General features: G+C 35.7%; 2 protein-coding genes across 3 annotated transcripts in view; one reads left to right on the top strand and one right to left on the bottom strand.

Annotated features, from left to right (window-relative positions):
- The window catches only part of LOC101503481 (uncharacterized), a 38181-nt gene extending 27334 nt beyond the window's left edge, over window positions 1–10847 (top strand). Inside the window, exons 12-21 of one of the 2 annotated variants that reach the window (XR_012162737.1) lie at window positions 1512–1579; window positions 7461–7529; window positions 7633–7727; window positions 7813–7894; window positions 7987–8065; window positions 8154–8241; window positions 8336–8494; window positions 9599–9787; window positions 9875–9934; window positions 10435–10729. Coding sequence is in view for 1 of the 2 variants with exons in the window: in XM_004513970.4 (XP_004514027.1) it covers window positions 1512–1579; window positions 7461–7529; window positions 7633–7727; window positions 7813–7894; window positions 7987–8065; window positions 8154–8241; window positions 8336–8489; window positions 9599–9787; window positions 9875–9934; window positions 10435–10746 (1196 nt within the window). In the remaining variant the exon portion in view is untranslated. Of the gene's footprint in view, window positions 1–1511; window positions 1580–7460; window positions 7530–7632; window positions 7728–7812; window positions 7895–7986; window positions 8066–8153; window positions 8242–8335; window positions 8495–9598; window positions 9788–9874; window positions 9935–10434 lie in introns of both variants that reach the window. The other variant, XM_004513970.4, reaches the window with a different exon arrangement.
- Window positions 10848–12954: 2107 nt separating this feature from the next.
- Window positions 12955–13506, bottom strand: LOC140920075 (uncharacterized). Its single transcript, XM_073367388.1, has one exon. It carries the CDS (start codon window positions 13504–13506, stop codon window positions 12955–12957), a length of 552 nt encoding a protein of 183 aa, XP_073223489.1.
- Window positions 13507–13602: the final 96 nt, after the last annotated feature.

Below are 13602 nucleotides of genomic sequence, written 5' to 3'. Positions count from 1 at the left end.
TGGTTTGCATGAACGTAGCAGGTCGGACCAATTGATAGAGCAGAGATAAGATAGAATTAGATGAAAAGAATTATTGTATTAATTGATAAGAAAACAGAAAATGATTCCAGAGCTAATGCTCCTCAGTTAGAGAAAACAATTCTCTTACTGCCCAACCTATAAGGTGTAACTGAAAAATGAAAAAACCGTCCAGCTATCTCTGCACACACTCCCCTTTATTAGTGGAATATTAATTCCTATTTATTAGTGGAATATTAACTCCCTATGCCAGCTAGGCAATCATTATTTTTCTGCATCCCCTTTCTTATTCTTTCTCACATATACTTGCCATTGCTTAGGCCTCACCTCATCTCTATTTACTAAGAGATCCCCCTCATCACTTGTGGGGCCCAGCCCATTCCTATCAATATTCGTGACTCGAAACTGAAAATTCAGGGCATATATGGAATTAGATGGTTGAGGCGAGTACAACTGAAGAAGCAGTGTCGTGAACGCCTGTCGGTCGCTCCGTCACGTGCGGTGACAGAGGGTGGCTCGTAGATCTCCCGCGCATGGAGAGAGACGGTGCGTGTGGACGCGTGGGAGGCTTTTTGACGACGCGCGTTGAGGGGTGGGTTGATCTGGGGTGTACGACGCTGCTGGAGTGGTCGTTGGTCGAAAAAGATTGTCAGAGACAACAACGACAGCAAAGGCAGATGTGGGCGGCTGGAAAAAATTAGGGGAACAGCATAGCAAAGAGATGGAGGGGTAAAACCAAAGTTGAGAACACGATTTGTCGGAAAAAAAATTTCACCGGAGACAGTGGGTCCACCGGGTAATTGAAAGTCAAGGTTGTCTCTCAACGGGCTCTGGATACCATGTTGAATGAGAAGAAAATATTGAGAGACATGTTGAATAACCCGTGTGCTTCAACTACACGGCGGAAGTTCTTAATATAGACTTTATGTGATAAATACACATAATGACAGGAATACTTACAGACGACAGAAATACTAACAAACTTTCTATTTATTTACATATTAATATTTTATTTTCAACATTTCCTTTACATACACTGTTGGTTAATATCATTCTGCTAAGATAGTTATTGTACCACTAAGAGCTTGTTTGTCTCTTATTACTATTGTAACCGTATTGCTGATGCGTCACCTATTTTAAGTGTCTCTTGTAGCTTCCTCATATTAGAGTCAGTGTGCTTAAACAAGAAAAATAAAATTTCATTCAGTTTCTCTTCAGATTTACATTTTCACTCAAATTTTCCTCTAACTTAGAAACCTAATAATTATTATTCAAAATATAGTATTTGATTTTTCGTGTGTCTATATGTTGCAACATAGATTACATATATAACATACCATTATGGGGTTGTTTGATTGATGTTGTCAATCATTCATAGTAGGTTAAGGCATGGTTGTTGGTTTTGTCTATTTGTTGCAACTCATTCTTTAAATAATCTTTCAAATCATTTGACCCTTTTCTTATTCTTATTGACTTTTAATCCATATTTACAGAATGTGATATACGCTCATGTTTGAACACTCTCCAATTTCTCTCCAAGAAGAAAGAAACCCTCAATGTGGTAAGACTTTAATGTGAACTAGCATTTCAGAGCAACTTTCTATGACTTATGAACTCATAAAGGTTGAGTGTGTTATTGCCATTTCATATCCAAGTATGGTCATTCATAATTTCCCATTGTGAAAGCATTTGAAATTGGTAAAGAAAAGTGTTGCTTCTTTATTTTATTTAATTTTAATGATTATCCGGTTTCTTGTTATTATTCGCAAAGGTTCTAGAACAGTATGAAGTTGGTTATGTAGTAAATTTCAATTTTCCACAATTGTCTCATATTTTCTTCCCTATAATCACTTTATTTAAGAAAACATGTTTAATTTGATTTGGAACTTTTTTACTGCCATAATTGACCTTTATATTCCAATGAAAGATGTCTCTGGGTTGTGGGTTTGATCTTATTCTTTGTGAGTGAAAGAGATGAAGACATTTTCAAATGGAATGCTCTAACTCAATAGTGTTAAGCTCCCGAATCTAGTACGTGTGTATACATTAGGAAACGGGTTTGGGCATGTAGAAAAAAGTGATAGAATGTTGTTCTACTTTATTCTCCAATCTTAGCTGGTTTAAATAGAGAGAATACAAGAAACTCTCTTCCTTAAATTAAGGAGAGATTTTAGGGAAATAATAACATAACATATCAAATATTAGCACATAAGATCTGCACTATTAAAATAGAAAATAGTAATTGAATCTCCAACACCTCTCTCAAGTTGGTGCATACATATCTATCATGCCCAACTTACTTATCAAATGTTTGAAGATAGGTCTTGCCAAGCTCTTGGATAGGATATCTACGGTTTGTTGACTAGAAGTCACAAGGTAGACATATAATTCCTGCATCCAATTTCTTTAACAAGGTAGACATATCAATCTCAATATTTTTGGTTCTAACATGTTGAACTGGGTTGTTAGCTATGTTAATGGCCACTTTACTGCCAGAATATAACTTCAATGGAAGTTCAATTTTCATCTTAATTTCCTCTAGGACTCTATAAATCCACAACCCTTCACAAATTCCCCGAGCCATTGCCCTAAACTCGGCTTATTTACTACTTCTCGCAACAACTCCTTGTTTTTTGCTTCTCCATGTCAAAAAATTTCCCCAAACATAGGTAAAATATCCAGATGTTGATCTTCTTTCTATGATTGAACCTGCCCAGTTTGCATCAGTAAATATAGACACATTTCTTTCACTAGTCTTAAAAAATAGACATTTTCCTGGATTGCTCTTCAGATATCTCAATATTTTATAGACTGCCTCAAGATGTTCTTCATAAAGAGAGTTCATAAATTGACTCACAACAATAACTGAGAAGGCGATGTTAGGTCTAGTGTGAGACAAGTTAATTAACTTACCAACCAATCTCTTGTATCTTTTAGTGTCCACAGGAACACTCTCTTCCCCCCACAATTTTGCATTAAGGTCTATGGGGGTGTCAATTGGCCTACAACCACTCATTCCTACTTTTAATAGATCTAGAATTTATTTCTATTGTGAAGCCGCAATTCCCTTCTTTGATCGAGCAATCTCCATACCAAGAAAGTATCTGAAGGATCCCAAGTCTTTGATTTCAATGTCTATAGCTAGTTCCCTTCTTACTCTAGCCATTTCAATTATATCATTTCCTGTGAGGAAAATATCCTCAACATAGACAGTTAGGACAACAATTTTCCCATCAAATGAGAATTTCGTGAATAATTTGTGATCAACTTGTCCTTGAGTAAATCCTTGTTTCTTCGTAGATTGAGAGAATCTTTCAAACTACGCTCTCGGAGATTGCTTTAAACCATAGAATGACTTCTTCAACTTGCACACTTGTGAATCAAATTGGTCTTCAAAGTTTGGAGGACTATCCATGTATACTTCTTTATCTAAATCACCATCGAGGAAGACATTTTTAACATCCAACTCATGTAGTAGCCAATCAAGATTAGGTGCAAGAGATAAAAGTATTCTAACGATATTCAATTTTGCAACAGAAGCAAATGTCTCTAAGTAGTCTATGCTGTAGGATTGAGTGAAACCCATAGCCACCAAAGAAGCCTTACATCTTTCAAATGAGCCATCAGAATTATACTTCACAGTAAACACCCACTTACATCCTACGGTCTTTTTGCCTTTCGATAGACAAGTTTAGAGGTAAATGCAGCAAAAGTGAAGACAAGTTTGAATACGATTCAAATTTAGACATAGGGTGCTTTGAACAAGATCTAACAGGTTTCTGATAGCTATTGAAATATCAAGGTCAATGTATTTAGAAGTAGTATTAGAGAGAATTTTACCTTTTTCCGTTTTAGTAGGATCATTCTCCCTTGGTTCATCAGTCTCATGGCAATTTTGAGATGTGGACTCATCATGGTTCTTCCTCACAAAAACCCTCCCTTTCCAAATCCTGTTACCTTCTTCGAACCTATTTACTTTACATGACTTATCATGTGTTGGCATTTCAATTGATTTACCATTTTCAAGGGTTTCATCATTCTTTTCATGACAAATGTGGGCACAAATTCACCAAGTTCCTCGCTCGTAGCAAGAGTAGGCTTACTTAATGAATCTTGGCCATTTTCTGTCGGTGCAGAAGCACAAGTCTTAGAACTTTGTAATAAAAGCATGTTTTCAAACAAAATTATGTCTTCAGTTTTAAAAAATGTTTCAGACGAATCTTCCTTTGATTTCCCCCTTGAAGATGAGGGTCATCAAAGAAAGGCGTTTTTTCAAAAAGAGTAACATCCACATTGACAATTTGTGTTTGGATGAAAATTTGTACCCACAAAAACACATTTTATAGCACGTGGTTCAAGCTTGCCTAGGTTCTTGTGTTCATGAACAAAGGCGATGCACCCAAAAATTTTAAATTCCAATCATTAGAAACACGAGCAATAGGAAAACATTCTTTGAAAATTTGAAGTGGAGTTTGAAAGTTAAGGATTTTTTACAGCATTCTATTAATCAAATAAGCAACAATTAAAACAACTTCTCCCCACAAATAATTTGGTACTTTACTTGAGAAAAGCAAGGCTCGAGCCACCTCTAAGAAGTGTCTGTTTTTTCTTTCAACAACCCCATTTTGTTGGAGTGTGTTAGGACAAGAACTACGATGTATGATCCTATTTTCAAGAAAATACTCACTCAATAGTGTCAAAATATTCTTTGCCATTATCACTTCTAAAGACTTGAACGTTTGTTTGAAATTGATTTTGCCCCATTTTAAAAAAGTCCTTTACTGCCTGACATGCATCAGATTTCCCCTTTTACAAGTATACTCAACAAAATCTAGTTTGGTCATCTATGAAAGTAATAAATCATTTTTTGTATAGAGTGTACTTGTTCGCTTAGGGCCCCATCATTGTTGTGAATAACAAAAAACAGTTTTGATGGCTATTTTGGAAAATTGGAATGGTGATGTTTTGCAAATTCACATGTTTCATAGTTAAGCAAAGAAAAATCTTTATCACAAAATAACTTAGGAAACAAATGTTGTAAATAACGAAAACTTGGATGGCCTAGTCGTAGATGCCATAACATAATGTCATTATTATTATCATTGTTAGAAACAAAAAATGATTCAAAGCAGGAACTAATTCATTTGAAGGTTGTTGTGATCCAATGTCAAAGTAGTAGAGTCTTCCACTCTCGTTAACGCAACCAATCGTCTTCTCCGAGTTCAAACCCTGAAAGACACAGTGAGAGTGAGAGAAATTAGCTTGACAATTTTTATCCTGAACCAGTTTGCTGACAAACAATAAACTACAAGATAAGTTTGGAATGTGTAGGACATCTTTAAGGGTTAGCATTGAGGATAGCACAATAGAACCTTTTCCTACAATGGCTGAAAGAGAGCCATCTGCAATTTTTATTTGTTGGTTACCTGCACAGGGAGTATATGAAGAAAAAAGAGTAGAATCACCTGTCATGTGATCAGTTGCACCTTAATCTACTATCCAAGTACGGCTAGGACTAACGCTAAGAAGGCAGAATTACCTTTTTGGGCTACAGAGTTACGAGGTGTTTGAGGTTTGAGAATTTTGTAAAGTCTTTCTAGTTGTTCTTCCGTGAGGGGAAGAGATGAGAGATTTTGAGCAGAATTACTATCTCACAATGCACGACCCTCACCTCCACTTTTCTCCTTTCAATTCGGGGGCTTGCCAATGAGTTTCCAACAGGATTCACGTGTATGCCAACCGCATTTGCAATAATAACATCAAAGTCAGACTTCTTACCTCATTGAAATTTCCCTAACAAGTGATGCCAAAACTAGTGTCACAAAATTCTGCCATAGAGCACCAGAATAAAACTAGATAAGATCACTCTCAATCAAGAATGAACGTTGGACATCCAAAAATCACCCAATTTTTTTAATCTTTGATCTGTATTTTGACCACACCAACGAAAAGAGGAAGAGGTGATCTACAAATTGGAAAAAAAACAGCGGCGAGCGGCGCCTTGGAAGGCGGCGTGTGCCAGAGACGGCGCTGCGAGTAGGCATCACGCCCCAGGAAAAAAGTTACGCGTGAGGGTGTGGTGGCGAGCTTCTGGGTTCTAGCTGGTTTATTTCCGACAGTGCTGATGCTTGAGTCAATAAGGCTGAACTCGTGGTGGAAACAAACATCTAGTGACGTGAATAGTAACACAAACTGTACGGAAAAAACTGCTAAAGCTGTATAAAGCTATGCAGTAAAAGCCTAAACGAGACTCGTGATACCGTGTAGAAAAAAGTGATAGAATGTTCTACTTTATTCTTCAGTCTTAGCTGGTTCAAATACAGAGAATACAATAAAATTTCTTCCTTGATTTAAGGAAAGATAGGGAAATAAAAGCATAACATATTAAATATTAAAACAGAAAATCTGCACTATGAAAATAGAAAATAATAACGCAATCTCCAACAGGGCCTAAGCCTAATGCCCTAACAGTATGGGCGTTTAGTTCCCATCTACTTACAAGCCAGTCCTTATAACAATCCTTGGACCTGAAAAAGAAGAAAAAAAGGAAGAAAAAGAGATGAAGGGCTTTCTTGATTTTATTCTTGTTTTGTTTTTAAAAAAGCTTAATTACGCTTTTGGTCTCTCACACAAATTGATTGTCCAATTTTAGTCCCTAGGTTTTAATTGTGCGAACCTTGGTATCTGAATTGTCACTATTAGGTTCCTTCGTACCTGAACCATCTATTTTTAAAGTTAGGAGCCAATGTGGCCAAAATCACTTCCTATAGAGCTTCTTCATCAAGTCACCGGGATACTTTTATGGCCACATCAACTTGTCAAACTGGCTTAAGTCAGCAGTATCTCAGATCCATGTTGGCCATGTAGGTTCTCGTCATTCAAAATTAGAAAATTAATGGGACAGATATACCTGATTGTAACTATTAGAATACTTGAGGGATTCCAATTCACATAGTCGAAACACGTAACAAAATTGCACAATCATGATACTAGAGGAACTAATAGTGTAATTAAGCCTTCAAAAGTTATTTCATGGGGAAAAGTATGTAAAATCTTGCTTGATGAACTTTGTTTTAAAAAGAACTTCTGAAAGGTTGAGGGCACTCAGACGAAAGTGGTAGTGACGAACGATGTGATGATAATAGATGTCTGAATTGAGAGTAATGAATCCATGACTACATGTTAAAGAAAACAAAACTAGTTAACCATGCTATCAATTTTCTCCTCTAAAATCGGATTATGGAGAACAAGTTTTAAAAACAGTCAGATAAAAAATGACACCTAAGAATTTTGCGTTTTAGTATTTTAAAACAAAAAATTGTTTATGGAAAAGTAATTAAACAGGCTTGAAATTTCATTGAGTATCACTCTTGTCATGTGAAGAACATTTATTTTGTTTGTTAGATTCTGGATTAATGTTCACATGCTTTACTGGTGCTCAGTTTGATATTGGTTCACAAGTTGTTGGTCAGAAGGACATGTCAAAAAATGTTATAGACATCTGGAAAGAGGTAATGTGTACTATTCTTTTGAATTTGTTTATTCCTGACTATAATTTTCTAAGAGTACTACTTTATATTAAACATCTTATGTATTGAATGCTATTCTTTGTAGTTGTTCCAAAGAAAAAGGACAAAAAAGATCGATAGAAAATCTAATAATAGCAAGTTCTCTGAATTTGACACCTTGTACTCCCTTATATCATACCGGTAGGCCGTGTATTATTGTTTTGCTCATTTCTCTCATGTTGAAACTTATGGATGTCCAAGGTAAAAATGGGTAATTAATATGCAGAGGTGATAGTGACCTGATTCTGGATGGCATTCATGAAAATATTCTGCAGCTCAATTATCATGATCCAGTTATGCAGAAAACTGTAAGCTTTCATCTCACACAACAGACTCCTGAACACTGAGATTCATTTACTGATTCTTTTGATAACTGAGAAATTTTGAAATCTGTTTGAAGGTCAAGTGCCTCAACAGTCTTGAAGTTTATGATCTGTTGCATCAATATATAATGCGTACACAACAAATGTCTCTCCTTGGTAGGAAGATAACTTACATACTTTAATATTGTTTTTATTACAAAAAGACAAGTTCAATCTCACCCTTGGTTTTCTGTCTTTCCTTCAGTTCATTTGCCTCCTGTAGCAATTACTGTACATCACATAGTAGCTCAAGTTCAGAAGCCAAACATTGAGTGGCCAAAGTCATATCACAGGTATATCTTGTGCTAGATGAACTTGCGTAAACTTAAAAATGCATTTCTCCTACAAAACAAATTTCCTAATGCCATATCATATAAAAATCTCCAGGTATCGAACAATGAATATGGAAAATATGGAGATTTTGAATACTTGGCATTACAAAATCCCACCACATATTGCAAGGCACTTGTCAGCTACTTCCTTTGTTGAAGACTTAATTTCTCCATTGTTACACATCCTGTCCCCACGAACCATAAGACCGGTGATGTACTAATTCCATTTGTCAAGAGATTAGTTTATTAAGCTAATTGATTTTGTCTCCTTGTTTACTTCGTCTACCTTTTTAATACTTTAGAATCATAGATGTGAAGGCACAATTCTCTTTTGATAAATAAATAAATAAATATATGTTGAGTTGTTTAGAAATAGGAAATATTATGATAAATGATGCCTCTTGTATTATGTTCCTTAGTGGCTTGTTACTGAATTTAGTTTGTGGTCCTCAATTCTTTTACTAATATTCATATTTAAGACTAAGGCATGTATGCAGCTTTTCAAATAGTTATTTTTGGAGAACTTCCAGTGTCCAACACAGAGTGATGGTTCTCTTGCGGTCTTGGCCAAGAATCCTAGTGTTTAAGCGTACACCACCCTTGTCAAATTCGGTTATATATTCCTTAGAGTTTCTAATCTCTCAAAACCCATGTGTAGTCTCGATTAGCTTTTAGCTTACGGGAGCTGCTCAATTATAATAAATTAATGGTTCTTGACCGATGAAAATGTCCTTATAAGCTTATAGATGTTTATGAAGTTAAAAGAGAGCCTCCGAAAACATTGAGATGCAGAAGGTAATTTCAACTTATATGAGAACTGAAGTGCTATTATTTAAAAAAATGTTATAGTCATTGTGAGATAATTCTCTTATGTTTATGGAAGACATCATTAGTAACTGATTTGAACAAAACACTAGACCAGATATGATTCAATTTCTGTAGAACCTATAAACCTCCGACCTTGAAGTTTAGATACCGGCAACTGCACCCTAAATCAGTTTTTACGTTGTTTATTAAGATTGCCAGAGTTTCTTTCCTTTTATTTTAAATATGAAGCAGGAGGATCATTGACCTCTGTAGCTATGCTCATGTGTTTTTGCTTACCTTTTTTTTGCTGATGGACTTCTTGCTGTATTATTACATTTAGCATGGATTTGAGCTATTTTGCAACCGGATGTTGTCAATAATTTATAGTCTGATGACTATTTCAGTATTTTGACATTCTAAAGCTGAGCTTTCATTGCTCACATTAGCTTTGGCTCAGCTCATGTCACACTGTTTGTCCTCTATTTTCTGATTTGTTTTTCCTTTTCTTTAGGTGGCCTTGCAATTACTATCAGATAAGGAGAAGAATGATATTGCTCACTTAGTCAGCACAATGGTCTCATATGCTATAACATATAAGAAAATGAAATCAGATACGCTGCCTAATACCCTGAAGTATGAAGTAGCAGATGAGTTGGCTTTGTCTCTCTTTCCTGCTATCGGTAACTTTGTAAACTTTAAGGTATGGACTTGGGATTATTGTTCGTGCTTCTATCATGGAAATCTCAGCCAGTTATTAATGTTTATTCTATTGTCTACATCACTTCAGGATTATACTTCAAACCATTATGTGCTTTCTTTAGCTATGAAGCAGGTTCTGGTGCATGAAGTAAGACTTCATAAACTTAAATGCCTTATTTTAGTTACATACTATATTTTTTCTTTTTCTTCTTTATTTAAGGAGGACCCAAACATTTCTCATTTGTTTTCCCTAGTCACTTAAAACAAAATTTATAGTATGTGAAAAATGTTTGTTGACCAAGGATTGTGCTTATTATTATATCATTCTTACTGCTGTGTTAGTGAAATTGCTTAATGAGAGAAGGTTAAATGGTGTCCAAGTTTGAAAGAATAAAAATGAAATGTGAATGCCAAATACAACTATTTGACTTCATGAGGCTTTGTATAATTTATAATTCCATCCTGAAATTGTTTGAGATTGGTAAAACCCTAGATTTTGTTATGTATTACCCAGATCAATGTGTTATCACAAAGCATACTTCTGGGATAGCTTTTTCCTTCACGGATTTTTTTAAAATTTGCTAGTTATGTCCGGACTTCCATACCCAGTTTCTCACTGTTTCCGTTGCACTGTTTCGAGCCAAACAGGTTGAAAAGCATAAGATTTTACAAGCTAATGTCAAAGCTGTGGCTTTAGCAAATGGAGGGCATGGAGTTATTGACTCTGGAACTAACAACATTCCATTTGCCAATACCAATAATCATACAGCTGTAGTTGATATGGAAACCATTGGAAGTCAAGCTAATGTCTTAGCTAGGAAATCAAATGACAATCGCAAGACAGTTTTACCAAACTTGAGTCTAACTAAAATTTCAACTGCAACAGACAATGCAAAACTGCTTGACATGGGAAATAAGAAAAAACCATTAAGGAGTTCCTCAAGTTTCTTCGACAGGTGATTCTTCCTCAATAATTTGTATTTCTTATGTACTTCGTTATCATGACTCTGTAAAACATTATTTTAGCATCAGTTATTAACATAAGCCATACAATTTAGTCATGGATTTTTTTCCCCCCATCTTATTTAGTGGTCAATACACAGCACAAGCAAAATTATGATGAAACATACTACAATAACCTAGCGATACTATATACTATCTGTTGAAAATAAAATATTAGTATGTAAATAAATAGAAAGTCTGTAAGTATTCCTATCGTCTATAAGTATTCCTGTCATTATGTGTATTTATCACATAAAGTCTATATAAAGATCTTCCTTCGTGTAGTTGAAACACATAGGTTATTCAACATGTCTCTCAATATATTCTAGCATTAGTTATTAACATAAGCCAAACAATTCAGTCATGTATTTTTTTTTTCCGCATCTTATTTAGTGGTCAATACACAGCACAAGCAAAATTATGATGAAACATACTACAATAACCTAGCGATACTAAATACTTTCTATTGAAGAAAACTGTACACAACAAGGATCAAAGATGAGAATGCACACAATAGGGTGGATGTAATTGAGTTTCTAGCAAATCTTTAGGCTGATGGTAATCGAGGACGAAGATGATGCCGCAGATTGCTGAGTAAATATATGTGTTTGCAATGGTGTTGCTTGAACTGTGTGCGGTGGAGGTGGTGGTAGGGAAGGAGGAGGTATTTCCATGGATTTAGAAACTCTGATACCATATTAAAGTGAAAACTCAAAGAGAAGATAAAACTGAAACTTTGTAAATTTTGAGTTCTCCAAAGTAATCCTGAATGATTTCATGCTACCAAGAATTTAGGGCTTGTTTACTTTATGAAAACATTTTCTGTTTCATTTCTTAAATCTTGTGTTTAATTTTAACTGTTAATAAGGATGTAAGAGACTTTTAAAGTGAACAATTGTCTACATTTTTAATTGTTAATAAATCTTGTATTTAATTATTTTTGGAAATGCATCTTCATTCATTAGCATTTCATCTTCTCTCAATGACAATGGTTCATTTAAAGAGTGTCTCATCAAGTCAAAATTAACATAATTTTTGAAAATAAAAACAGTGTTTTCACAAAATAATGGGCCCTTATGTTTGCTAACCTTCACTTATTGAGCTGTTATCCTACACCATCTGAAACTAACTCTAATGGGCGGCAGTTACAACTATCAGTGCTGACGTGACACTTCTCAAACTAATTCTTTAATGCTTATTTGGCATTTTACAAGCTGTTTAGAACCGCTAACCCAAGCTAAACTATTATACTCAAATCTATTTATGTTCACCGAGTTTCCATATTGTTCTGGCTCTTCTGTTCTCTTTTCCGCGAGCCTCCTAAACACTGTCTTTTGCTACTAACTCTCTGTCACTGTTGTCGCTGGTGGCCACTAATTCTGTTGTTGTCCACCATCCGCTGCAACCAGAACTTTTTTTGCCTAAAACCCATCATGAGGAGCAGAATCTCTCGATCATGTGTCTCTACAAGTTCCAGTGATTTCAGCTGGGCCACTACTCTCATTCGTGCATGCAATCATGTTTGGTGAGATTTTCAATATAGTTTTCACTTGTGCGGATTGCCTCCACAGACTGGTTCCAGATTCTTCCTTATTTTTGTATTTCAGTATGCAGTGACACGGTTTACAATGCCAATAGCCATTTCGAACGCATTTTGTCTCTCCTCTACAAGGATTTTTCCTTGTTTCGTTCTGTTGTAACCTCATATTAGCTCTTCTTAGCCGATCGATGTCTCTGTCCTATTTCCTTCTGCTGTGTGCATTCACTGTGCTTTGTCCATCCAGTTGTGATTCAACTAGCCACACCTTCTCTTGTGAAGCTCATTCCTAAGAATCACCGAAGCTACCTTTTGAATATTATGGCGAGTACAACCGTCTTTGCTATAGTCACTGTTACAACTGGTAACTCAGAGAAGAGGAATTAGGGATAGAATAGAAGAATGCTATTCAGAATCAAGGTGATTCTGAATTGAATGTATTATTTTGCAATGAAGAACACGTTACAAGCTTAGAGAAGAAAATTCTTGATTCCCTATGAATCAGTCCAACCAATTCTACTTCTTCCCTAAAAAACCCCCTTAACTGCTCTTAACAGATTGCTATTTATAGTAATCTGTTTTGGCTCCAATTTCTAATAGAATGACAGCTAAGCTAAAAAGAAAACTAACTAACTAACATTCTTTTTATTCCTTCTCACATATACATTCCCAAACCTATTTTTATTCGTATCAATACCCCCTCCCCCGCCTAAAAGAATGACCTTGTCCTCAAGGGGAAAAGTTGGAAATAGTTCCTGCAATTTAGCTGCACTCTCCCAAGTACTTTCATAAGTAGGTAGATTCTTCCAAAGGACCAAAACTTCCACTAATCCTTGCTGATCTTCACGCCAGTTTACTATATCAGCTGGTTCTACTTGGAGTTCATACTCTTCATTCAACATAGGAGGGAGAGGTTGGGGCTGCTGATGGGGCTGTAAGGCTTTTTTCAAAAGAGAGACATGGAAAACTGGGTGAATTTTAGAATGAGAAGGTAGTAGGAGTTTATAGGCTACTGGACCGACTTTAGATAGCACCTGATAAGGACCATAGAACCTTGCAGCCAGTTTAGCATAGGGTCTTGAGGCTAAGGATTTGATTTTGTAAGGCTGTAATTTCAAATAGACCCAATCCCCTTCTGAAAATTCCACCAATCTCATGTGCTTATTAGCTTGAACTCGCATCTGATCCTGGGCATGAAGTAAATTCTGCTGGAGTTCCTTCAAAATGTCATTTCTGGCTTGGACCAGTTGATTGACATCTTCAACTTTGGATGGAAT

Source organism: Cicer arietinum, chromosome 4 (genome assembly GCF_000331145.2).
Source record: "Cicer arietinum cultivar CDC Frontier isolate Library 1 chromosome 4, Cicar.CDCFrontier_v2.0, whole genome shotgun sequence".
Lineage (NCBI taxonomy): Eukaryota > Viridiplantae > Streptophyta > Magnoliopsida > Fabales > Fabaceae > Cicer > Cicer arietinum.
This window is presented reverse-complemented; position numbering and strand designations above follow the sequence as displayed.